A 25434-nucleotide genomic window follows, 5' to 3' on the forward strand; every position below is an offset into this window, starting at 1 on the left:
TATAATACAGAAATAGATAATGACTATTATAGTGCACGTAGATATATCTATATCTATGAGATCGCCATGCTGGCTTGTGGGTGATATCTGTGTCGAAATTCAATTTTTACCATGGACATAGAAAATGAAAGGACAATAATGTTACTAGAAACATACTTACTGAAACATAAAGAGATAAACTTAGCAGTGTGTACAAATGGTAGTTTGATTGATTGATTGATTGATTGATTGATTAATTGAAGACTTTATTAGAAGTTTGCATATGAAAAGGTACAGTTCACTGGTACAAGGTCTACTAAAAGGAGATCCTAGAAAATGCTAAGCTTATTTCCATAGGAAACCATTGAAGTATCTCATATAACATTGAATGACAGACGGATAGAACACAGTACTATGCAGTAGATATAGTCAGTAAAAAAGGGGGAAACAATAAAAAAACATACAGGTAAATACAAAGAAGGGTCAGGGGAGGGGAGGGCTGGGCTATGTTTGTTTTTACCAGTTGCAAATGGCTGCTGCCTGTAAGTGATTTTTCAGGGAGGCCTAAATAGTAGGCCTAAATAGGTTAATCTGAAGAAAACATGCAGACTTGACATTCAGTAATTGGGTCTTATGAACAAAATAACAACATTATAATTGGTTTTCCACGGACAAGAGTGCATGGAGCTCTCCTTGTTTGTTAGTCCCTAAACCTGACAATACTTTTGTACAGACTATATCGAAAGGTTAATTCTGTAACCAAACCTACTGTAACTCGTTTACAATTCCTAGGATGGAGGACTGCATAGACAGAGTGGGGTCTGCCAAATTTGTCACAAAGTTGGATTTATTAAAAGGGTATTGGCAAGTTCCATTACAGTTTTTTTCGATTGCTAAAACACATTTTTCAAAACTGTACGTTTGTTTCAAAACTGCACACACAAAACTCCAAACATCAAACACAAATTGCTAAACCCTGGCATCCCTTTGCAAAACAACTCTTTGCCATCAAATCTCTTAACATGTTCACAAAATGGAACTCGTGTTTTCATTTGGTAAACACAGCCATATTTTCACATGACACACACATGCATTCATTGAATAAACACAACTAGCTTTTGGCTGAACACTACCAAGCATGAACAGAACACTGAAGAGCAAAATTGAAAACACAATTGTCGAAATGAAACACACTGAATGAATGTCAATTACTCTGGTAAATGAACCAATTCCCTTTTTGTAAAATGACCCAGTGTATGCCCACTAATCTCATAGACAAACATAAAACAGCACACAAATATGCAGACAAAACATTTTATTGACTGTAGGTCCAAACGTTTACCCCCAAACACTCCAAACACACGTTGTGTGCTTGTAGATCGGCTGTTTTCAATAGTTTTGTGCGACAGTCTTGTATGATGTAGCAGGGCTTTGCTTTACCAAAAGACGTACACATTTGAAACTTGGAGATACAAGTTTTCTGCCCGAGAGTGACAATATTTTAGTGATTACAGTATGTTGCGAGGAAAACGTTGAGATAATAGCCATTTTGGTTAGAACTGACTGAAAATAACTTTGTACTTCAAGTTTAGAATTATACTAAATAATATTTTTTCAAGTGTCCAAATAAATTCCAAATATTATCAAATGATCTCGCGGCACCCCTGGACTGCCGTCGTGGCACCCCAGGGTGCCCCATCACCCACTTTGAAAACCCCTGGCCTAGAGTGCCGCATGAAGCCCTGACAGGCCTCAAAGCCCACATCTCCACAAGCCTCCTCCATGGCCTGAAGCAGTGGGACCTGGCTCTGAATTGCTCGCCTGACCCGAAAGTTTAGAGATTTGAATATTTGTGTGTTGTGGATTGATGCTTTGAGATTTTATGTGAGAAGTGTGTGCAAACCTGAAAAGTGTGTCTTGTGTTTTGACAACAAGGTGATGTGAAATTTACATCAGAGTGTAAAGAAGGAAAGTCAATATGTCTAATATGATAAGGAAATCTAAAGTAGTAACAAATTGAGTCAAGCGATTGGGGACAGAAGTAAAGGTTGTGAAAATTGTGCCACATTTTTGAAAAATGTGTTTTAGCAATCGAAAAAAACTGTAACACCACAGGTCTCTGAAATATCCAGCTTTGTGACATGGTCTGACTCTGTCTAAACACATGGGTCTCTCATTTTCAGCAGCCTCCTTAACCTTAAACCTCGCCAAGGGTGAGTTTGAAAAGGGTATGGTAACCTAAGGGTAAGCATGTTGGGCAGGGGACGGACAGACGTCTCCTCCCACAGCCGTCCCCGCCCCGTTCTGCACTCTGCAGTAAAGATACTTGAAGGCAGGGGCAGGTGCGACTGGTGGCCGAGCGCGCGCGTGTAAACAATGAACAATGTTGTGCTTTCATAATCATTAATCATTCAGGTTACTCATTATTGTTATTACTATATAAGGCATTGTTGTTTATTCCTAGCATCTTAAGTTTCACAGACTTACAGAGTTGTATAGTATATAGTATATAGAAATATATACTGTATTATAGACACACAAATATGTCTCTATGTATCTGACAGTGGTTGAGTTAGGATTTTAAACTAGCCTGACCAGGGGGCTTGTGGTGGAATTTTGCCATGGATATAGAAAATATGGGTACAATAATGTTACCAGAAAGAGATAGCTTTGAATGACCATAACAAGTATGCAACTCTGAGGCTATATGAGTCCATTTGGTTCCATTTGTAGACTCTCTGAGAGTTAGATAAAACAGCAAATAAAACACATCAAACATTTGAGAACCACTATAGAACTACTAGTAAATATAAGTGGCATACAGATTCTGAAGAAAACCTGGATACTTGACACTCAGTAATTGGGTCCTTATGATCAAAATAACAACACTATAATGGTGTGTAAAAAGATAATCTTTGCCATGGACAAATGGTGTCTGTGTATGGATACATATGAACATATAATCATTTTTAATCCCATGATTGCATGATTGACATTCATGAATCGAGTCTAACTATCATATAGAACAATAAATCATAAATGTGTTTGAAAAGGAGCAGGAGGAATGCTTATAATATCCTATCCGCCTCTTAACAGTATTATATGAACACACACAATAAAAATAAGAATAATAAAAAAATAAGAATATATTAAAAAGAAAAAAATTTCCAAACTGACATTGCCCAGTACCGCTGACAATGTTCTGTGCGTCTGTGCGTCACCCTCTGTGTGACACATCCGGTGCTAATTGCCTATTTAGTCCATGGGCCAGACGAGTTGTCGGTATCAAAAAGGTGGCAAAGGTTACCATGCATTTTTGAAAAGCTCTATATCTGTAGATTATATTTTGGTATGATAACCCTTTCTTAGACACAGCTAAATTCGTGTTATCAGCCGCTGGAGTTGGTGTCCCATTAACTTTACATTACAGGGAAAAAAAGCTAAGAATTAATCTGCTTTAAGTAGCATATGAGGGGTCAAACTAGGGGGTTTTCATGATGCTGAATCCATTGCAAGCATCTGTTTTGCACGAAAAACATTCCTGGGGCTAAAACAGCCCCCACAAAAGTGTGAAAAGTGATGACTCATCACTTTTCATCACTAAACCATAGTCTTGTGGGACAGTTTTTAGCCCAAGGAATGTTTTTTGTGCAAAACAGATGCTTGCAATGGATTCAGCATCATGAAAACCCCCTAGTTTGACCCCTCATATGCTACTTAAAGCAGATTAATTCTTAGCTTTTTTTCCCTGTAATGTAAAGTTAATGGGACACCAACTCTAGCGGCTGATAACACCAATTTAGCTGTGTCTAAGAAAGGGTTATCATACCAAAATATAATCTACAGATATAGAGCTTTTCAAAAATGCATGGTAACCTTTGCCACCTTTTTGATACCGACAACTCGTCTGGCCCATGGACTAATTGCCAAATATTGAACTTTCCAATGCATTATCTTCATACTTTAAAATACAACCTTCATACTTTAAACATTCTGTGCTTGCGTGCATGCTTGAGATTCTTTCTTCATTTATAAATTTACTTTAGTTTGTAGTTTTTTAAATATTTAACATTTAAGCACCCAATGCATTGTCAATGCCAATGGCCATTATAAGGTGAAAAAAAGGTTTTGTTGAAAATGACATGTCACATGCAAGTTATTCTGTAGATCATTAAAAAAAAGTTAACCAATTAAGCCCTATTTTATCCTACCTCACATTTGAAAATAGCCGATCTACAAGGTCAAAATATGTTGCGCAACTTGTGCTGTGATGCATTGTGAGCTTGTAAATCAAACAAATTTAGAAAAACAAATCTGAATTGGGACATTTTTCATGATAAGAGATTTTAGATTTGGTACATACTTCTCTAAAGCTCAGTAACTGTTGAAGTACCGTAACTGCAACACAACAGCCAAGTTGTTGCAGGTAGTTGTAGTTGGATGATGCAATGATTTGCATTGGTGTGGACCGTCCTTTAAGCTTGAGACGTGACTGTTCCGCTGGACCTCTCTTCCATGAAAGTATTTTGGATTTTTGAAACAAAAGAAATTGACAAATTCTGCTTGACATCTCTGCCCATGAATGCATAGAGGAACGGGTTCATGCAACTACTCGCGCTTACCACAGTCGTGATTAGAGCTGCTACAGTCTGATTTTCAGTCCCTTGTAAAATGATGACGTGGTATGGAAGCCAAAAGATGACAAATGTGACTATCAGGGCAGTCATGACTTTCAAGGGCTTTGTGGATGCGAACATGGCAAATTTCTTCTGTATCCTTACGATGATAACAGTATAGCACACAGTGATGATTATCAGTGGAAATACAAAGCCTAGAACAAACCGAAAGACATTTAACAAGTACCCCGGTTCACTTTCGGGTGGGCCTAGCAATTCAAATTTGTTGTGGCACTGATTATCTGTGACATCACGAACCACCAAGGAAGGAATGCTCAGCAGCATAGAAAAGAGCCATGCAACAACAACTGCAACGGCAGCCTTTCTCTGTGTACGATTGTTTTGGGCCCACACTGCACACACAACAGTCACACAACGGTCAACACTGATAATCACCATTAGAAAGATGCTGCTGAACATGTTTAGGAACAAAACAAAGGAGGTGAACTTGCACATGAAAAGTCCAAAAGGCCAAGATCCTCCTGACGCCCAAATTGTGATGTTGAAAGGGATAGTTACGCAGAAGATGAAGTCGGAGAGGGCCAGGCTGAGGTACCACGTCGTGTTGACCGTCTTCTTCTTCATCTTGTAGGCAACGACCCAGATGACCACGCCATTACCCACAATCCCCAGCAGGAAGATGATCACATTTATCACAACCAGGGTGACACACCCTGCTGCGCATGTTGTTGGTGTATTTGTGTTTTTAATGACAAATGTGTCATTTAAATTATCATAATCCACGTAATCACCGACATCCGGGGTATAATCCATGTCAACAGGTAACAGAGTCATCAGCGATGGCACCGATGTCATGGTAGGTAACGGTGATGACGCTGATGTAATGCTGCACTGCTGTAGAAAAGGAAATGCAATATGTTCAAGAAAAGTGCATTTGTGTCACACAACAAGCATGTATTCATATCAGACGCACATTTTGGGCTGCAGCTTTTACCCTATCTAATTTATCACTGTAGATTTAGGGGACTTCTTATTTATTATTTCTATCATGTATTGAGTATTTGACTAAAAATTTGTCTAATTGCCACCTATATGCGTTGAAAATTAGACAAAAATATTCATCCTTCTTTTAAAGGAGCTATTCAACTTTTTCATTTTGGCCGTTGTCAGGCTGACTTTGTTTACATCCCTCTTCTATTCTTTTATATGGAATCCTTATAAAAGAATAGAAGAGGGATGTAAACAAAGTCAGCCTGAATAATGGCCAAAATGATTATTTTATCATTATTTTATGCTTTTTGTGGTCATTTTTGAAAAGAAACATAATATGAAGCTAAGAAGCTTATTTTTTTTAAATAAAATATTTTCGAAACATTATTTTTATTTTAGCATCAGTTTTTCAAGAAAAAGTTGACCAAATATTGTTTTTGTTTCAAATAAAGAGACAAAGAAAACTGTACTGTAAGGATGTGATTCTTTTAAGTGTAAAAAGTGAAACAAAACAAAAACAAACACATAATAAAATGGAAATATTTACCTTTAAAGTGCAATCAAGGGTATAGGAGTGAAAGAGGACACCAACACCACCTCTTCAGAACAGCTCTGGGTATGCAGTAGTTAATGAAGATGATGACACTTATATAGAGACTCTAGACTATATATTCTACTTCTCCAAATTGCAAGGATCATTTCCCATTTGTTTCCTTTTGCAACTCATGTCACATCACGTGACGTCATGTGTGACATAGAAGCAAATTGCACAATCCTTAGGGCATACATGGGCACCTGGCGGCCCCCACCTTCACTAAATGCGGCCCGCAGGTTAATACTGGAATACTGATAAATTATTGATTTCAGCTGTTACAGTCCAAACATAACTTGCTTTAATTCCTTCAGTCTATATAGTATAGTAGTAGTATTAAAATGTATATATATTTTTTATGTCCAATGTATTTGTATTTAAGTTTATAAAGTTAACATGAGAACATAACTAAATGTGTTTGAAATTAAATCAAAATGTTACATTTCAGGATTCCAATTAAAAAATAACAAAATAGTTATTCAGGATTCCAATTCAAAAGAAGCAAAAATAGCCGATCTACAAGCTCAAAACGCATCACAGCGCAATCGGTAGATCTGCTATTTTTGCTTCTTTTGTATGAGATACACTAGAATGACAAAGTAGAACGTCTATATGCAATGTGGCCCTCTGGAGTGAAGGTGGAAATATAGTGGCCCTCTCCGTCATCAAAGTTGCCCACCCCTGCCTAAGGGCCACAGACAGACATGTTACTGTTCACAGTTTGTCTCACTTTATTTAGCATTTAGTGAAATGCATTATTTATTAGGGGTGTAACGATACATTGTAATAGCGATTCGACACACATCACGATACATGCATGGTTGACGATACAATACATGGACGATATTGGTTCATTCATGGCGATACGATACGATTGAACGATTTAAAATCGATATACGGCAGTAACTATTTAGCAAAGAAATTAAATCTGTGTGAAAAGTGTGGATATTGCAGGTTTTTAAGGGAAACATGTTATTATTATGGACATAAATAAGTAAACACAGTGATTATCTGGCAAATACATGGACATTGTATTTGAACACATAATGGACAAACCCACACCTTGACATGAACACAGTGATTACACACATTTATCGATAGACCAGTGTAGCTATATGGAAAGGTAAAGTAATTATTATTAAGTAGGTAGTATCGATACAATCAATGTATTTGAACTGCCATACAAAGTCAAACAATACGATTCGATTTTAGCAGTTTTCATTTCGATATACTTCGTTTTTTTAAATTAAAAAAGATGTTTCGATCAAGGTTATTATAGTAAACGAAAACTAACTAAAAAACGAAAACTAGAATGGAAAAACATTTCAGTTAACTGAAATAAAAATACAAACTAAGCTTTTTAAAAAAACGAAAACTAACTGAAACGGTATTGTGTGTTTACAAAACTAACTAAAATAAACTAAAATTATGGAGAAAATCTCCTTAGTTTTTGTCTTTTGTGGAAATAAAAAACACCAGTTGGTGAGGTCAAAGAGAGAAGTTGTATGTCTCAACATTCCTGCCACTCTCAACAATATGATGTTTTGTTGATTTTCTTTATTAACTGGGGACCCCCTGGAACCACCTCAAGGACCCCTAGAGTTCCCCAGGCCCTACCTTGTAAACCGGAGCATACATATTTTGCTAAATGCCTGTTGCCATTGGTTACGGTTGTGTCAGCTGACCACATGTACTTCTTAGGAAGAAAAGTATGTTTGTTACTTCCTCAATTCTCACATATTACTGTACATTCTGTGGTAAACTGTCTATTCCACACAAACACACACACACACACACACACACACACACACACACACACACACACACACACACACACACACACACACACACACACACACACACACACACACACACACACAGGGGTGTAGGCCGAAGCAAGTGTCAAATTGTATTTGAGGAAGTGAAACTTCCTAATTCTGTTCAGATCACAAACAATTTCTGCCAGATATGCAAATTCAGTGACCAAGACATGGTCAGTGAAATGAGCTTAATAATGCATTAAACATATTATTAGCAAAGCATTTTTACAAAACAAAACAGAATATTGAATCAATATTTAGAAAAAGCGTACATAATTAGTAATAAAATAATGAATAATAATGAATAGATGAGGCCTGTCAGCAGAACCTTTAAAAGTGTGATGAAAAAACAATAATAGCATACATTAAAATCAGGACAATCAAGGGAGCTAAGATTTGAAGGCAGTTCTATTAGAGGTGAGTTTTCAGGAGAGATTTAAAACGGGGCAAAGAGTCAGCAAGCCATATCTCATCGGGCAGATCGTTCCAGAGCTTTGGAGCTCTAAAAATGCAAAGGCCCGTTCGCCTCTTGTTTTATAGTTCACGCCTTCACGGGATGGGACATAAGGGTCAAGTAAGTCCGAAATGTAGGACGGTGCAAGGCCAGATATGGCCTTGTAGTGTTAAAATAGCTCTATACTCTGATAGTAATCATTATAGTGTGATTGGTCAGTAAGAGAGGTTTCCCTCCAAGCTGGTTTGGTAAGCAGGGAATACATTTTCAGGTCGGGATAACATTTTGATCGACTCAGGAGTGAGAACGTATACACCTATTCAGGATAAACAACCAACATAGGAAATAATGAAACAAGTAAACTAGCAAAACCGACAGAATTCATTGAAAACTGCAATATTTCAACTGGAACACAAGCCTATAAAATTATCTTTGTGGGGTCCTCTCTCCTGATGGGATGAAATGTGTAACCCAGCTGAAAATCTATTTATTAAAGAGCTAGAGAAGGAGTCGTGTTACTGACCAACACTCAATAGAAAATGATTATTGTTTTAAGGAAAAATATTCTTAAAGCATCGGGATAAGCTCATACATGAGGGATAAGATGACGATCGAAGCTGTTGTTTCTGTGGTTAAGAGCTGTTTACCACACATTCAACATGAAAAACCAAGAACCAATGACGACAATATACCAGGAGAGAGGTTTTGTCCATTTTATTGATAAATTATCATTTTTAAAAAGACCTAAGAGCCATATTTTTCCTTCAAACTGCCACTACCGTAATGATTTTACTGTACAAAGTTTTTATTTAATTAATATCACTATTTTCTGTTTCATCATCATCATCACATTCAGAACAAATGTTAGAGGTTCGAACTGTGCCCATTGGTCAAGAGAGGGATGCAGAGTTAGCCTACAGCGTTGCTACTCTAGCTAGCACAGAGTTCACAGGAAGTTCCAAAAAGGGCGGCAAGCGAGGGAGATACATTCTAAAGCACGGGTGGGAGCGAGAACTATTTAAGCTTTGACTATTTTTTCCCTGTAACTGAAAATTGGGGGAAAACACTTGGGTTGAGGAAGATTTGGCGGACATGCAAACATGTGTGAAGATCCATGTTTTGCTGGTACAGTACTGTACTACCTGCAGGAAGGCAACTTAAAGGCAATGAGGAACACAAAGAGATTCTAGTGCACTCGTTCTCAACGTGGGGGTCTAGGGACCCTGGGGGGTGGGGAATATAAATGTTTGATAGGAACTAAACGGTGTGTAAAAATGGAGTGTACAAATGGTGCAGATTGTAAACTCTCAAAAGAGTGAAATTAACACTGAGGAGTATATTGGGCCACCAGTCTGTGGTATAATATGCACATCAAACTGGGGGTCCTTGAAATTAAAAGGGCTGAAAGTCACTGCTCCAAGGCATGGGTTCCCAAACTCTGCCATGCCAGGGACCCCCACATAGCCATAGCCTCTGGCTGGGGCCCCCTATTGCAAAATGCCTTCAAACTAAACACAATAAAAATAGCCGATCCAAGGTACATGCTCGCGGCGCATTGCAATGTGAAGCAATGTGAAGCTAGTTGAGCTTGTAGGTCAGCCTTGATTTTAGAAATTGTCACTGATGACACGCTTAAAACATGGAAGCCAACAATCTCATGAACTGAATTTAAAAAAATAAAAATAGAGAGGCCCAGGCCCCCCACTTTGAGAACCACCGCTCTAGGGCATGGAAGGGCAGAGCCGGTTAAAAGGTCTGACGAACACAAAGGTTATTGCTCGATTAAAAACAAACAAAGCAGCGTGGCACAAAAAAACTAAGTCCAACAGCTTTGACAAGAGCTCCTCCTGAATGGACGCTCTCTTTGACTGCAGCTTAATTCATAGTCCGTAGCGCGACGGCGTCGCTTGGCAAAAAAGAAGAATATCGCAACAGTCTGTTCTTTTCGGCGAGCGACACTGCCCTGCGATGGAGCATGAATTAAGCGTTAAATCGTTAATACTGGGCTGTGACATTGGCACTCACAGATTATTTATTTCTAAAGCAAAATCACACTAGAGGTTTGGTTTGTGTATAACTTGCCATGAGGTAATTCCAATTATGGTGGGATACTGTTCAATAGTGAAGCAGCACTCAAAGTCACTCTTTTAGCACATAAAAGCCAATGCAACTAAGCAGATTGAGCAAAATCTTTAATTGTACTATTTGAATTTGTAAGAAGATCCAGACTGAATAATCTGGATGGTCAAATATGAGGTTGACAGAAAAACAAGAGTTTTTTTGACAGTAGTATCAGCAGACTGCTTTGCATTTTGTTTATGTGCTAAGAATAACAAAGACCTCTTTCACTATGCTATGTACAGTCAATGACACGATATCATCATGTCAAAGTAACTACACAACCCAAACCTCAACCAAAGACTCATTTTGCTTTCATGGCAATTTCTTCTCTATCGCTCGCTCTCTCTTTTTATTATTATTATTATTTTTTTTTAAGTCGATCATTTCAAGACTTAAAATCATAGAGTTAATACTATGTTGTCAGTGTACACACACAGGCAAGGTAAATGGTTACAATACAGAATGAATACGCAGCTTTCTGTAACTGGCTTCAAACTAGCAGCAAAAAACACATACAATTGCATAAATTGCAGTGCAATGGGTACATTGTTCGTAGGAGTTTGTCTGGTTTTGGTCTGGTCGGTAACCAACGGGTACCATCATCAGTATGTCCACCAGGCTGCTGAAAATAAAATACTACAGTAGTCCCAAATGATCCAAATCCATCCACTTGGCATAACAATCAGCCTTAAATAAATCTTATGATTTTATGGCGTTCATTTTCCTTCGAGAGAGAGAATTAAAATCACATTTAAATCATTTAGCAAACCAATTAATATGCACATCTATCGATTCAGAATTTAATTTTATTGAACCACTTAAACCCTAAAGCCTGAAGTCCCCAAGGGCTCTATAGGCCTACTCCTGTTTTCTCTCTTCACAAAATACAGCCACTGAAAATAACCTATCTATAAACTCAAATTGCATTAGGTTGCAGCGCATTTGTGAGTTTGTACATCCGCTATTCTCACCAAACGTTCGCCCCCAGGATAGAGACGCTGGTGTTCAAGTGGTTTAAACCCCATATGGATGAGCGAGTCCCTCAGGGCTCTATACTAGTCTTTTCAGATTTTTAGTTATTGTGTGGAAAGGTTTAGGTGAAAATAGCTATTTTCAGCTAAAGTTTTCCCCAAAATACGGATGCTGGGGTTTAAGTGGTTGTGACAATGTGTGTCATAAAGAGAACTTTTGGATTTCAATCCTTCTGGACCCATTTGGGGACTGTTTACCGACAGTTAGGGGAGATTTGCTCAGCGAATCAGAACTCTGGAGCCATGCCAAACAGAGAACCCAGACTTCCAAGTGCATCGTTCCTGTCCAGGCCTTTTCTTACGATCCACTCCGTTCGAACACCCAAATCACAACAGAAACTTGAATAACAAAAAAAAAAGAAAAAAGAAGTGGGGTGTTGCTGCCAGAGTGGTCGAGTGGCGGGGCGTCCGTCCTAGGCGAAGCTGTTTTCGGGGTAGCTGACTTTGATGGCGCCCCAGTAGCAGGCCCGTATCAGACAGATGAGTCCCAGCAGGTAGGCGAACGCCCAGGACACGTAGGTGGCGTTGTAGCGACTGGCGAAGTCCCGGGTGCCCACCTATCACAACACAGATAGGCAAACACGCGTCAGGAGTCGAGAGGGATTCGGTTTGTCACTTACTCTCACTGGTACAAACATGTTCCGCTGAGACTGTGCTAACACAACATTACAACCAGAATAGAATAAAATAAAAACTGGGTTTGGGGGACCTGGGGGACCCCCAAAATAACCATATTTGAACTGGGCACTTGGAATGTAGGAGTTGAGGCATTTGATTTTGTTTCACTCGGTTCCACACATAAATATTGTGAAAATAGCAGATCTACAAGCTCACGACGAGGATATTTTCAAAAAATAAAATAAAAATAATAATACTTTAAAAAAAAATCTGCTTTCTTATTTTTTGTAAATGTATTTTTACCAGTTTGTTTATTGACTTTTGATACAGTATAGTCTTTTTTCATTTCATTTGAGGTATTAAAAAGGACACTTTACCCACCCGCAAAAAAAGAAAATCATGTTGGGGTTCCCTGACCCATAGGTTGAGAACCACTGATCTACGGTACATAATAGTTCACCCCGGGTAAACGCAGCTTCTCTAACATGTTTCTCCAACAGGTTGTTGGTCTTGAAACAGGTCTTGAAACAGGTTTTGAAACATGGAGCATTTTGCACAACGTTACTTGATGGCGATTGTGTCAAATGATGACTCGAATTTAAAAAGTGAAACGGTACATGTCACCCTGGGTAAACGCAGCTTCTCTAACACGTTGCTCTAACAGGTTGTTGGTCTTGAAACAGGTTTGGAAACATAGTGCATGTTGCACAATGGTACTTGGAACGCCGTTGTTTGGCGATTGCGTCAAAGGATTCTACTCTTATACATAATACCGCCAGCAGTGACAGGGCACCCACTTTACAAACAAGAGACCTCGAAGTGCTTCCAATTAAAAAAAGACGTTGAACCTTGAACCTTGAGGTTGCACAGCCAGCCATGGTAAATGCCCTAAGGTTCTGTCTAATTCGAAGGGTACAATAACAATAAAACGTATTTCATCAGGTGGAAACCTCATGTCCAAAACGGTTACTTTTCAGGAATCAAATTCCAAAATAGCAAAAGCAGCAGATCTACAAGCTCGAAACATGCTGCTTCGCGCCTCATTTCGAGCCGATACATCCAGGCCTAGAATTTCGTCTTTTTAGGGGCAAGGCCACTTGGCCTTCGGCTTTGTCCATTTTTTGATGGCACAAAGGCCAAATGCTAGGGCAGGAAGGCCATCAAATAAAACAAGGTTTAGTCGTAATTGAAATAATTAATTGAATTTAATTTAATTTAAGGGTTAAACTTACTGCATTGGTTTAAAGACGGGGTCTTAAAAATTTATATATCGGTTTAGTTTAGCTCAACATCACTAAACCTTTCTTTCCTTTTTTTTACTATTACTACTACTTTTTGAATAGCGGTATTTCAAATAGCTGATCTCACAACATGCCGATGTACAGGGGTCGTCGTCACCATGTCAGCTTGTGATGGACATTTTGATAAATAATGTTTTTTGTCACGGACATAAAAAATAACTGTCCAATAATTTTACAAAAGAACATAATATACTGTATCATATTTGGCAAAATGACTGAGATTTCAGTTCCTTAGTTTATTTATTTTTCTCAGTTCTCTGTCTGCTGGAAATGTCTCGTCAAATGATGTGTGGTTTGTCCGCAAGTTCTCTTTCTTCACCACCTTGCTGATGAGACAAATACTTGCAGGGATCCATGCAGTTCCTTGCATGGTACACAAATACATAAGGCTTCACTTCTAGTTGTCAAATGATTTGTGGTTTGTCAGAAAGAATCTTTTCCAAGTTCCCTTTCTTCACTATCACGGCATAGTTTTTTGCAATTCATTGTCCCATCAACAAATATTGTTTTTATTCTTTTGTCTTTTGCCAAACTCATTCTATTGTCTATTCTCTTGTGTCGTTAGATGTGGTTGAAAGATAGTAGTAGCTTAATAAACAGGTAACACTCCAGTAAAATTGATATGCTGCCAGGGTCAACCCTGTGTTAAATCACACGGTGAACAAGTATTATATGTTGAAGAGAAAGACAGTGTGTAACTTAAGTGGTGTGGTGTGATGTCTAATACCAGTGGAACAAGTATTAGCAAACATTATAGCTCTCTGTCTTGTCTTGCGGTGCATCCTCACCTGATGCAATCATGTAGCCAACACAACATTATTAATCATCCCAACAGTCCCCAAAATAATTCAAACTAATGCTTTATTATTACTAGTAAGACACCTCAGGGTGACTTGCGACCTCAGAGTGACATGGGCCATCTGGCCAGTGATGTATATGGGACCAGTTACTCATATATGGAGACCCCTTCATGATAGTTATGTTATGTCAAAACATTACCAAATATGGGCATTCTCATATATGTCCTTAATATTGATTGATAACATAATATCCTTAATAATGTCCTTAATATTGACAATATAGGAATCTCCATATATGGGCATAAAACGTACGCCAAGCAGGGCCTTGGTGAGTTAGGGCCTTGGTTTGATGCCTGTGGATCTCCATATGTGCATAATGGGGTACCCTAACATTCTCATTTTCGGCCTGGGCTTTATGACATCAGAAATCTCCATGTATGGGCATAAAAGGTTTTTTTCTTTTTCTGGGAATGACCATATATGGACTTTTATACCCTGAGAAATCTCGTAGCTTGTCTGACTGTCAGTACAGGAAGTGATGTCACGTGACATCCTTTTTATGCCCATATGTGAGTCATTCTGTACCACATCACTGTGACTCACTGACATCATGTGACATCACTTCCTGTACAGACAGTCAGACAAGCTACGAGATTTCTCAGGGTAAATGCGACCTTCGATCGCAATTATTATTGAATATTTAGGATAGATTATGTACACATGATAACCAAAATACTAAAATGTGCCACGGACATGGACAAGTCTGTACGGACATGTTGATGACCCCTGCCGATGTAGAATGTTTTCCAAAATATAAAAAAGGCAACGTTTATAGGGATAAGTGGTACAGTCAGCTGGAGTATTAAGGCCACTGTGGCCTCAGGGCATGCCATTTTTTTGAGGGGCACAAGGCCAAACTGAGGGGCAATGGCGGCCATGGCCTTCATGGCCTCCCTGAAATTCCTGCCCTGGATACATCTGCTACTTTGGATACTTTTGTGCGACGCTGTATGGTGACGTTTTGAGCTGAGTTTTTCGTCTGAGTAAGTGTTATAAGTGTTGCTGCTACGTTGCAGTAAGTCAGTAATCTGACAGAATCCTGGTCCAGTCACATCAAATGACATGTGGCCCCACGTTGAGTCTCAGTGGGAGCAAGATCATCTATTGTAGCAGCAACACACACACACACACACACACACACACACACACACACACACACACACACACACACACACACACACACACACACACACACACACACACACACACACACACACACACACACACATAAAATACTGTTGTTAAGTATGAGAGTGAATCGGACATTCAACATTCTCATGTCTCTCCCTGTCACACTTAAGTCAACCGACAACCGGCATCTAGAAGACATACAGATCCATCTAAAAAAATGAATATTTTGTAAAAGTACATTTTCTTGAAACTTTCATATATTCTAGATACTGTACATTGCACATGCAGCGAATTATTCCAAACCTTTTTTGTTAAAGAACTTTTTATGGCATAAAGCTCATGAATATTACAAGTCCATATTTCAAAATATTACACAAGACCACTTAAAACAAGGATTTATCATAAAGAAATGTCTTCTTTCTGAAGTCAGAGTTGCTTGAGTCCAGTGGGAAGTTCCACAGTCAGTTATTATTTGGGGTGCTATGGCATCTCCACTGCTTTTTAACAAAATATATATTTTTTTAGATGGATCTGTCTGAACAGGTGTTCACTGTTCAGAGTTCAGCCGTGCTGTCAGCCCCCTCTGGTGGACAGATTTAGAAGACAGAGTAATAATTATATCCAGTATTACAGAGAGACAGATGCCTACAGAGGAACACAGCACTTACCGTTAAGCCCACGCCGATAAAGATGCAGATCATTCCTACGGTGATGTACGCACAACAGCGCCTCCTAGGGAGCGCACTGCCAACAGACGATCTTTGGAAGGGTGATGGACAGGGAAAAGGAGGAAAACAAACAAAAAAAACGGTCAGTCTGTGAGGAGTGACTAATATGACTTGATACCTGTATATAAAGTACAGTATACTGTCTCTGTCGGGTGGAAACCTCATATGTTCAAAACTGTAAAAAAATAGCGTCTTTCGAGCTTGTAGATCTGCTACTTTTGATGCTTTTGTGTGACGTAGTATGTTCAATTAGGGCATTAATTTATGAACATTTTTAATAAATAAAAAGTTAAAAAATTGAGATAAGAGGTTTCTCCCCCCGAACAGACAGACGGTTGGATTATTTCACAGGTACGACAAGCCACATGGTAATCAGTTCCTTTGCTTTAAAAGCTTGAAAATGCAGCATTCTAGTCACGCAAAACACTTTAATTACAATCAGTGGACCCAGGCAATTTAACATTGTTGTGTACACTATGCTAATGATGTGTCTTCCATTGCCGCGAGGAATTGGCCTCCCGCGGCGCCTTCTTCCAATCGCAGATGAAAAGTGCCAAATGTTTGGGTTACATGATTGCCCCGCTCCTGTAGTCCAGGATTTTATTTTACTCCACAGAGGCCGTCATGAACAGTTAGCTTGAAATTCGCCCCACTGACTCGAGATCCGTATTTTTTTTTTTCAGGAAGAAGGGGGAGGCTGGGCTCACTCCACTCTCTCTCACATGCTTTACATGTGACTGTACTAAAGCATTCTTCAGGAGGCGTTGGGTTTTTCCCCCCCGTTTTCAGATGGCTTAAGGGTTCTGACTAATCTTGACTAAGTTTCTCTCTGTTCCCTCCCGTGCTACGTGTTTAGTTTGCTGTTTTCTGGCTCTCTCTTGAGTAGACATTTTGTTGCTGCGTCAGTCCGCCACCTGACTGTACTGTATCTATCACATTGTCACTGTAGGGGGGAAACCTTGCATGTACAAATCCCTCACTTTTCAGTAACCATGTGTTCCAATGGATGCAATGTTGTCATTCTTTAGACACAAGCTCATGTTAATACTTTTCATGGGCTAAATATTCATGAACCCCACAGACACACTGAACCACTTTCAACCTCATCTCTCAAGACAGATTCAGAAAGGTTTTTCAATTTTTCAATTAATCGCATATTTTGTATTTGTTCTAAATCTACCTTAAACAGATATTAATACTCTATATACTATATATATCAACATGGGAGTAGACAAATAGCCTACTTGCTTTATGCAAATACAGCATATTTATTATTATTTGGAATAATAACAAATACTGTCCATAATAGGCCTAACAAACATATAACAACTTGAGAAAATATCTGCTTCCATTAGGACAGATTAATAGTGAAAGGACCACCGCTCATCGAGGTGCTGCATGCCTGAAGAAGGTCTATGACCAAAAGCTTGCACTTTATTTAACTGAAAATAAAGAACATGATTTTGCACACTTTTGAGTGTGCGGAGGCTCCCTTAAATCTTTCATTTGGACAGATTTAAAATAAACTTGGCATTCAATCACTAAACCCCAGCATCCCTATTCTAAGGGGATATTCACCAAAAGTAGCAGATTTACAAGCTCATTACAAGATGCTACAAGAGCTTGTAGATCGGCTATTTTTGGTGAAGAGAGTTGGTGTATAAATATAACTCAAGTACAGTGCAACTCAGGGGTGTTTTACAAAGCAAGCATGAGGCATTAGAGGGTCTAAATTGGTTTAACTTAAGTAATATTGATACATTCTAAATATTATCAAAGTATTCTGAGGCACCCTGGACTGGTGTTATTGGGCACCCTAGTTCACTATGAGAAACCCAGCTGTTATGATAGTACTAGAGACACTGATGGCTCGTTGGAGATGTGTGGCACGCAAGCCATAGTCAGCCAGACCTGCCGGATTTCAGCCGGATTTGGGCCATAACAGCCGGATGGGCCATAACAGGCCCAAACAGGTTTGGGCCAAACCTGTTTGCTATGTGGGTTCTCTGGCCGTTGTTGCATGCATTTGGTGGTCACTGTTGGCGTGTTGGTGCGGGGGTCTGGGAAGCACTGTATAAAGGACGTAAGCTACTATGTGCTCGTGTACAAGTTGGAGCGCTCCTGTTCTTGGGAGCGTGTGTGTCTGGGGCTCGCGCTGTCTACAGATGTGCCGTTTCGACGCTTCGGTATTTGATGCGCGCGCCGCCGTCAGCAGTGATATTGTGGTTGTCTGCTGCAAAAATCTCCGCCGTTTTGTCTGTCTCATACATAGAGTTATGGGGTCTCATACTATGACTAGCCCTGCTGCTAACCGCATCACACACTGACTGACTGTTGTCAGCGCATTCGCTTCCTCACTCTCTATACTACGGAGCGCACCGAGGCTCAAACATCAGCTGCGTTAATCGCACGTTAAAAAAAATATCGGCATTAAAAGGATTGTGAGTTAACTAGTTAATAGCGCGCTAAATTCGACAGGTATAATATATATATATTCTTAAAGAAGGTGTTACCCCTACTTTTGACCTAAGGCATAAGGCCAAACTGAGGGGCAACAGCAGCCATGGCCTTCATGGCCTCCATGAAATTCTTGCCCTGGTACATACTCTAGATAAAGAATGAAGAGGAGAGAGAGAGAGAGAGAGAGAGAGAGAGAGAGAGAGAGAGAGAGATGGATGAGAGATAGAAGTAAATCAATAAAATAAGTGCTGGCTGTGGCTTGTATCATGATGTATCCCCCACTATCTCGCAGTGCTCCGACATACAGACGCACACACCTTTCATCACCAACATCCCTGTGTTGAGTATTGTTGAGTCAGTGCTTGGTCCAATTCCGCTTCCAGGAGCACTAATGCCCGTCACATGTTGAGATTATCCTCTGGTAACACCCCCCTACACATACAGTACTATCACATGTCCACATTCCTACTACTGTACTTTTAACTTGCATTGTATTGATCCACTGAACCAGAAAACTGCTCAAGAGTGATTTTCTAGATTCTTCCGTAGATAGATTGTTTTTGTTTGTTTTATATGTAATTGAATATAAGACCTAACAATAACAATTTTGAATATTGAGATAGATACAACAGTATGACTGTCAACTAGATAAGAAAATAGAAATCAGAAAAAGGCAAGACGTCAAAGTATTCAGTGTAGCATCTGTAATCTGGCATGACACAACATAAATATACGCAGACTCGCCCAGTACAAATTCCCACCGACAATTTCTAAAAAAAACAGCCAGCAGCCTGAATATAAGCACATGTGCATAGGAATTTGTATCAGGTGCACCCAGATGCTAAGCCCTATTTTTTACTTGGTTGCGTGCCTCGCCTACAAGCTCACCAAGCATAACATTGCAGCATTCTATGAGCTTGCATATGTGCTACTATACGTGCATGCAAGTGGCAGGCAACCGAGTTTTAATCTCTGAAGACAGATCCTCCAATTTCTTATGTTATTCCCGAATGGGTTCCCAGATTGACTAAGTATAAAACACCCTCCTGCATCACTTGTCTGGGCTGGATGTCGACAACGAAACGGAACTCTGTTTCGGGATAAATGTAAAAGCTTGTGGTGAAAATAGCAATCTAGTTGATTGTGGTGAGTGAGTGGATGTTCAGTGGAAGACGGGTGTGGACTCACATTTTTTTGCAGTGTGGACACTTGGCTAGCGTGTTAAACCGTAACTCCATCCACTGTAAGAGAACACACAATAAAAAGATTGATGTTAATTTGTATTTTCATACAGACTGCCCATGTATTTGCGTGCACGCACACCCAGGCACACACACACACACACACACACACACACACACACACACACACACACACACACACACACACACACACACACACACACACACACACACACACACACACACACACACACACACACACACACACACACACACACACACACACACACACACACACACACACACACACAATTCTACTCTACCGTAGGCGAAATCAACAATAGCCTCATTGGCAATTGGCATTGATTTGAACTAACTAGTCGTGGTAACTTGGGAGGTTTACCGGGAAAACATTGAAATCTCCTGCATCATGAAAAGAAGTGAGGAATTGGAACAGTTCAAGAGCTTATTCAGCACCTAAAACTATTAAAAAAGATGTTAGCTGGCGGTGTCAGTGTTTATTCTATGAGGTTGTTCATAGAATAATGTTAAAAAAGTAGGGTTAATGAAAGTATATAATTGATGTTTTCCACTACCATGAGTGAACCTAATCAAACAGGTCCTTTTCACACGAGTGAGAATGTGGCTTTTCATACACCTGGCTCTAAAAATGCTAATTTTCTGTTTAATAAAGAGCAGGAGAGACATGGAGAGTCCTGTTACTTAACACTTTATAGCAAGGAGTACTATCAGAACATAGAGCTATTTAACACTTAAACAAAGAAAATCACTTAGATTTGTGTGTGTCAATGTGCATTGACTACTATCTATGCTTGCACATTGGCAAATCCATGGCTCAACACATGACTAAATCTAACACCCATTTTTATTAATTGTTAAGCTGCAGTTGTGTTGGTTACCAGCCTGCCACATTTTTAATGTTTACAGTTTGTCTACTGCCGTTTTTAACCTGAAATGGAAAACCAACTACAAATTCAGCCTTAGGGTTTTCGTGACCCTGTAGGACTTACTTAGAAGGACTGTATGACTGACGAATGGTGAGAATAGATGATCTACAAGCTCATAAAGTGTCACCTCGCAGCATCTATCGGTGACAATTGTATGACTTTTTAAACATTTAGAAATGGTTCGCCCATAATGACATGTCCAAAATGGGTACACCAGGTTTAAAGTGCTTAACTAAAAGGGGATATGCCCCTTGGCTAAAACTCTCTCTGTAAAACTAAATGTATATATATTTTTGTAAAAGCCACTTTTGCACCAGTGTAAATAAAAGACAAGAGGTTTTTCGTTTGGATCTGGGTTAGGCTATAGTTAAGATGTCCACCCGTGGGAGCCTCCAAGCGCGCAGGAAAGGGCCAGCTTTCTCAACCTGTTCCTGGGCCGGGAGAGAGCCCTCAGTGGGCAGCTCAGTGAGGGGCTGGGATGAGCGGGCGTCCTCGCTGCCCTACGGACGTCCACAAGCAACAACGGGCACAGCGTTAACCCATTTAGAACGGGTACACATTATTGTGTATCATTATTTTATGCTTTAACTATTGAAAAATAGCAGATATACAAGCTCACAGCACGGCACAGAGTGCCGCGCTGCCGCGGTTTGGGTCCCACGTCGTTACCTCAGACTCTCGGTCTCTACGCTGGTCCGCACAGGGACCACGTCCCTCAATTCTGTCACACACCCAGTCCCACCAGGGAGGCAGCTACTGTAGTTCCTCCTACTACAGTGCAACGAGCTGTCCGACCTACAGTAGTCCATCAGCGTCCCAATCCTTCAGTTTATTGCCTTAATCCAGCGTTTCTCAAACTTTCAAATTGTAATGTCTCCCCTTAACTCAGACAGTATACAAATGGAACCAAATGAACCCATTAGGGTTCATTTGGTTCCATTTGTACACTGTCAGAGTTAGAGAATTTTATGGGTCAATTTAGACCCCCCTAAAGGAACCCGCGGAGTTCCTGGAATCCACTTTGAGAACCACTGCATCAATCAATCTTGGGACCCAGTCCAATATCCTAGTGTTGCTTCATTTTATTTTCATTTCCTTTCAATCTCAGTCAGTATTACCAGCAGTCATTAATCTGTCAGTCAGTCTGTCTCCATCCACCCAAACCTTTATATCACCTTTCTATCAACAGCCCTGTGCAAACGTAACTAGCTGGGTTAACCAGAACTACTTTTATCTAGCCTCGCATAGCCAGACGAATCTGCAAATTGCAATGAAAAATTGCCCTCGACAGATAAGGTCTGGCCCCGCTCAGTTATTCAAATATGTCACCGCTCACAAGTCGTGAGGAACCAATCAGGGGCCCAGTATGCAAATGTAGGGCGGGCATATCACCTTTGCGCTACTCTGATTGGTTGTAGGTTTAACCAATAGAGTCCATTTGAATCTTTTTGTAAACGCCCCTTGGGAAAAAAACAACATTGAGAAGAACCAGACTCTATCCACGCAGTCAGACGGTGTCTGGTTATGCGAGGCTAACTACTATCCACTATGACTCTGCAATAAGCTCCTACAGACATGCCACAGAGAGGATGTAGTTAACATTGCATGATGAAATGTATGTCAGCGGTTCCCAAACCTTTTAGCTCGAGACCCCCGGGACACCCAAACTAGTGAAAATAGAGGATCTACATTCTACAAGCTCACAATACAATGTTGTGAGCATGTAGATCTGCCATTTTCACTACCTCTTAAAAGTATTTTCTCCAATTATTTTATGTATATTCATGAGATACTTTAGGAAAATAATAGTAATTAAAAACAAAAAGTAGGAAACAAAATAAAAAATGAACGGGTATTTCCGCGACCCACAAATGGTCCCGACCCACTGTTTTGGAAACAGTGCAGTATACGCCCACAATAAACAAACAACTCCAGATTCCTACAGCAAGGGTCTTCAACAGGGGGTCCTCAGCGTTACTGCAGGGGGTCCTCCAAATCTTTGTGTAATTGAACAATACAATTAAGTATTGTATTGTTCAATTGGTTAAATATCTGAAACCAAAATACACTGATGATTGTGCTGTCAAACAAAGAAACTAGACCTATATGGAATCTGTGAAAAGGTTGTGGGGGTCCCTCCTTCATCCCTCTCTCAACTAAGGGGTCCTTGGCCTGAAAACATTGAAGACCCCTGTCCTACAGGGTAAAATACATGATCGGTTCAGACAGACTAGACAGGGGGGGGGGAGGCAGGATCAACCTACTAGGAAGGTGTTGCCACAGTGTCCACAGACCACCCTCATGCCCTCTGGCTGGACGGGCAGCGCCGGCTGGGCGGGCTGCTCCTCCGGGATCACCATCACCGGGCTCAGGTTGATGATGCGTCTGCTGTGGGCGGGGCAAAGACATTCCGATGACGGCACTTTGATGACATTCGGGCATGCAGAGCTGTCACGTTTACAAGATTTAAGTTTAACGATTAATTGCCTTGCAGGCTCCGTAATCAAAATTGTCACCGGGCAGATGTGACAAAATACTGTCATATTTATTTGTGAGAATAGCTGATCTACAAGCTGTAGATAAGCTGTAGATCTGCTATTTCTGCAAAAAAAAAAATGGTTTGGAAATGTATGAAGATTTTGGAAACAATTGTGCAAAATTATTGTGATTATCTCAAATAATTGCGACAGGCATAGATAGAATAGAATACTGATAGAATACTGTATAGTATTAAAGTGTAGTAAAATAGAATTAATATTACACAATACTACAAGGTGCAATTGTACTGCTCACACATTGTTACACACCATTTTTTGTTATTTTTGGAATAAAGAATACGTATATAATATTAATATATATTTGGATGCCAGGATTATTCAGGTGAAATGTTTTCCGAGGTGGTTCCAATATGTGTTATGATTGAACATTTAGAATGCCGTCATGGTGTGATGATGATGGAAGTACCAGTTGGGTCGAGGACATCCTATCCTCCTGGAGGTGTCTTTACAGATCAGCAGGCAGTTGCAGGGACACCTCACGTACTTCTTCCCCGTCGGGGGGTTCTTGATGGGCTGCAACACACAAGAGCATAACTTTTATTGACAATGTGATGCAGAGACAGCTTCATCAGATACAGAGTCATCGTAAAATAATTATCACAGATCTATACAGGACCCCAGAAAAGCACCCACTTTTTTGATATAACTGCCCACTCGCGTGGGTATATCGAACTGCATGAGCAATAGGTCTAATCATACACAAGTCTTGTTAGGGTTCGAAAGTAAATTATGTCAGGAGATAAGAGTCGGCCCTTGGGTGTTGGTGTCCCCCTTTGAAAAACGTTTGGACACCCTTGATGTCGATGAAGAGGGACAGGTAAACAATGCAGTTAAAGTAATGCTTGATAGGTTCGCACGTGGTTGTCAGGTTCATGTCAGTCCTGGTTTCTGTCAACACACCAGACTGCGCCTGCTTAGGAACTGGTTTGATGGGGTTGAGAAGGGTTGTCTGGGGTTCATTTGTCACTTGATGCACAGAAGAACACGGTGGTGGCGTGTGGTTTAACACCAAAGATGCAATAAGAGAAAACTACCGCAAAATGTAGATCTGTTAAGTCAAGTCAAGTCAAGTCATCTTTATGTATGTTGCACGTCACATCATGAGCTGACCCCCAAAGTGCTTTCCATTCAAGGATGACCAAAAACATGAATCATAATAAATTGGAACATGCAAAAGCAAGACGTTTTTTAAAACACTAGAAATCACAGTCAAACAATAAAATCTAAGTAAAAACGTAAAAAAAAAAAAAAAAAAAAATGCTATCACAATTCTAATTGACTATGATCCGTGCTAGACACAGATCACGGCCGGAGGAGCCTGGTAGAATTCGGTTTCCCGTGGCGACATGTATCACTCGTCTCAAATCACAAAACACTGGAGTTCCGTTAAGTCCCGGCCTCTGCTCCGATCGCTGTCCCTGTTTACACATACACACAGACATACACGATAGCAGATCCACAAGCTGAAAACGCGTCGCTTTGTGCCGTGTTTCGAGCTTGTGGATCTGCTACTTTTGACACTTTTGTGTGACACTGTAGTATGATCAAGTAGTGAGCGTTAATTTACGCAAAACCACAAAAAGCTAAAATATGGAGATAGGAGGTTTCTGCCCGACAGCAACCATACATACAGTATACAAAGCTGACCTAGTGGATATACTGAATGATGCATGACCTTAACAATGAACCTGTCCGCTGCTCAGGCTTAATGTACAGCTGCTGCAGATCAGACGTACAGTAGACAGCTGTCCATGACCGTCAGGTATCAGTGAGCTCCACAGAACCGAACGAAGCCGCCATGGGAAGCAAGCTAAACCCATATCAGGAATCAGGAGGTGTCACTAATGTCAAATTAATGATAATAATCCCTAATTACAGGACCACTGTTTAATTAATGGCGAGTGGTACTGCGAATGAATGGTCAACTTTGTCCTTTTACAACAGGGTTCATGTTTTGTAATTAGAGAAAAGAAAAGATGAGCTTTCTATAATTTTAGCCATTTTA

General features: G+C 40.0%; 2 protein-coding genes across 2 annotated transcripts in view; both read right to left on the reverse strand.

The window, feature by feature from the left end:
• Window positions 1-4353: 4353 nt before the first annotated feature.
• LOC308292914 (chemerin-like receptor 1) lies at window positions 4354-5471 on the reverse strand (the record flags this gene model as incomplete). Its single annotated transcript, XM_080735338.1, has 2 exons — window positions 4354-4377; window positions 4602-5471. The coding sequence occupies 2 exons, from the start codon at window positions 5469-5471 to the stop codon at window positions 4354-4356; spliced, it is 894 nt and encodes a 297-aa protein (XP_080591464.1).
• Window positions 5472-11908: 6437 nt separating this feature from the next.
• The window catches only part of pip4p2 (phosphatidylinositol-4,5-bisphosphate 4-phosphatase 2), a gene marked incomplete at its 5' end in the record, with an annotated part of 35963 nt that continues 22437 nt past the window's right edge, over window positions 11909-25434 (reverse strand). The window contains 5 exons of the mRNA XM_080735118.1: window positions 11909-12181; window positions 16203-16293; window positions 19911-19963; window positions 23136-23259; window positions 23836-23942. Of these exons, the coding sequence (XP_080591244.1) occupies window positions 12038-12181; window positions 16203-16293; window positions 19911-19963; window positions 23136-23259; window positions 23836-23942 (519 nt within the window). The 3' untranslated portion in view covers window positions 11909-12037. The remainder of the gene's footprint in view (window positions 12182-16202; window positions 16294-19910; window positions 19964-23135; window positions 23260-23835; window positions 23943-25434) is intronic.

Source organism: Nannobrachium achirus (genome assembly GCF_963921795.1).
Source record: "Nannobrachium achirus genome assembly, chromosome: 10".
Taxonomy (NCBI): Eukaryota; Metazoa; Chordata; class Actinopteri; order Myctophiformes; family Myctophidae; genus Nannobrachium; species Nannobrachium achirus.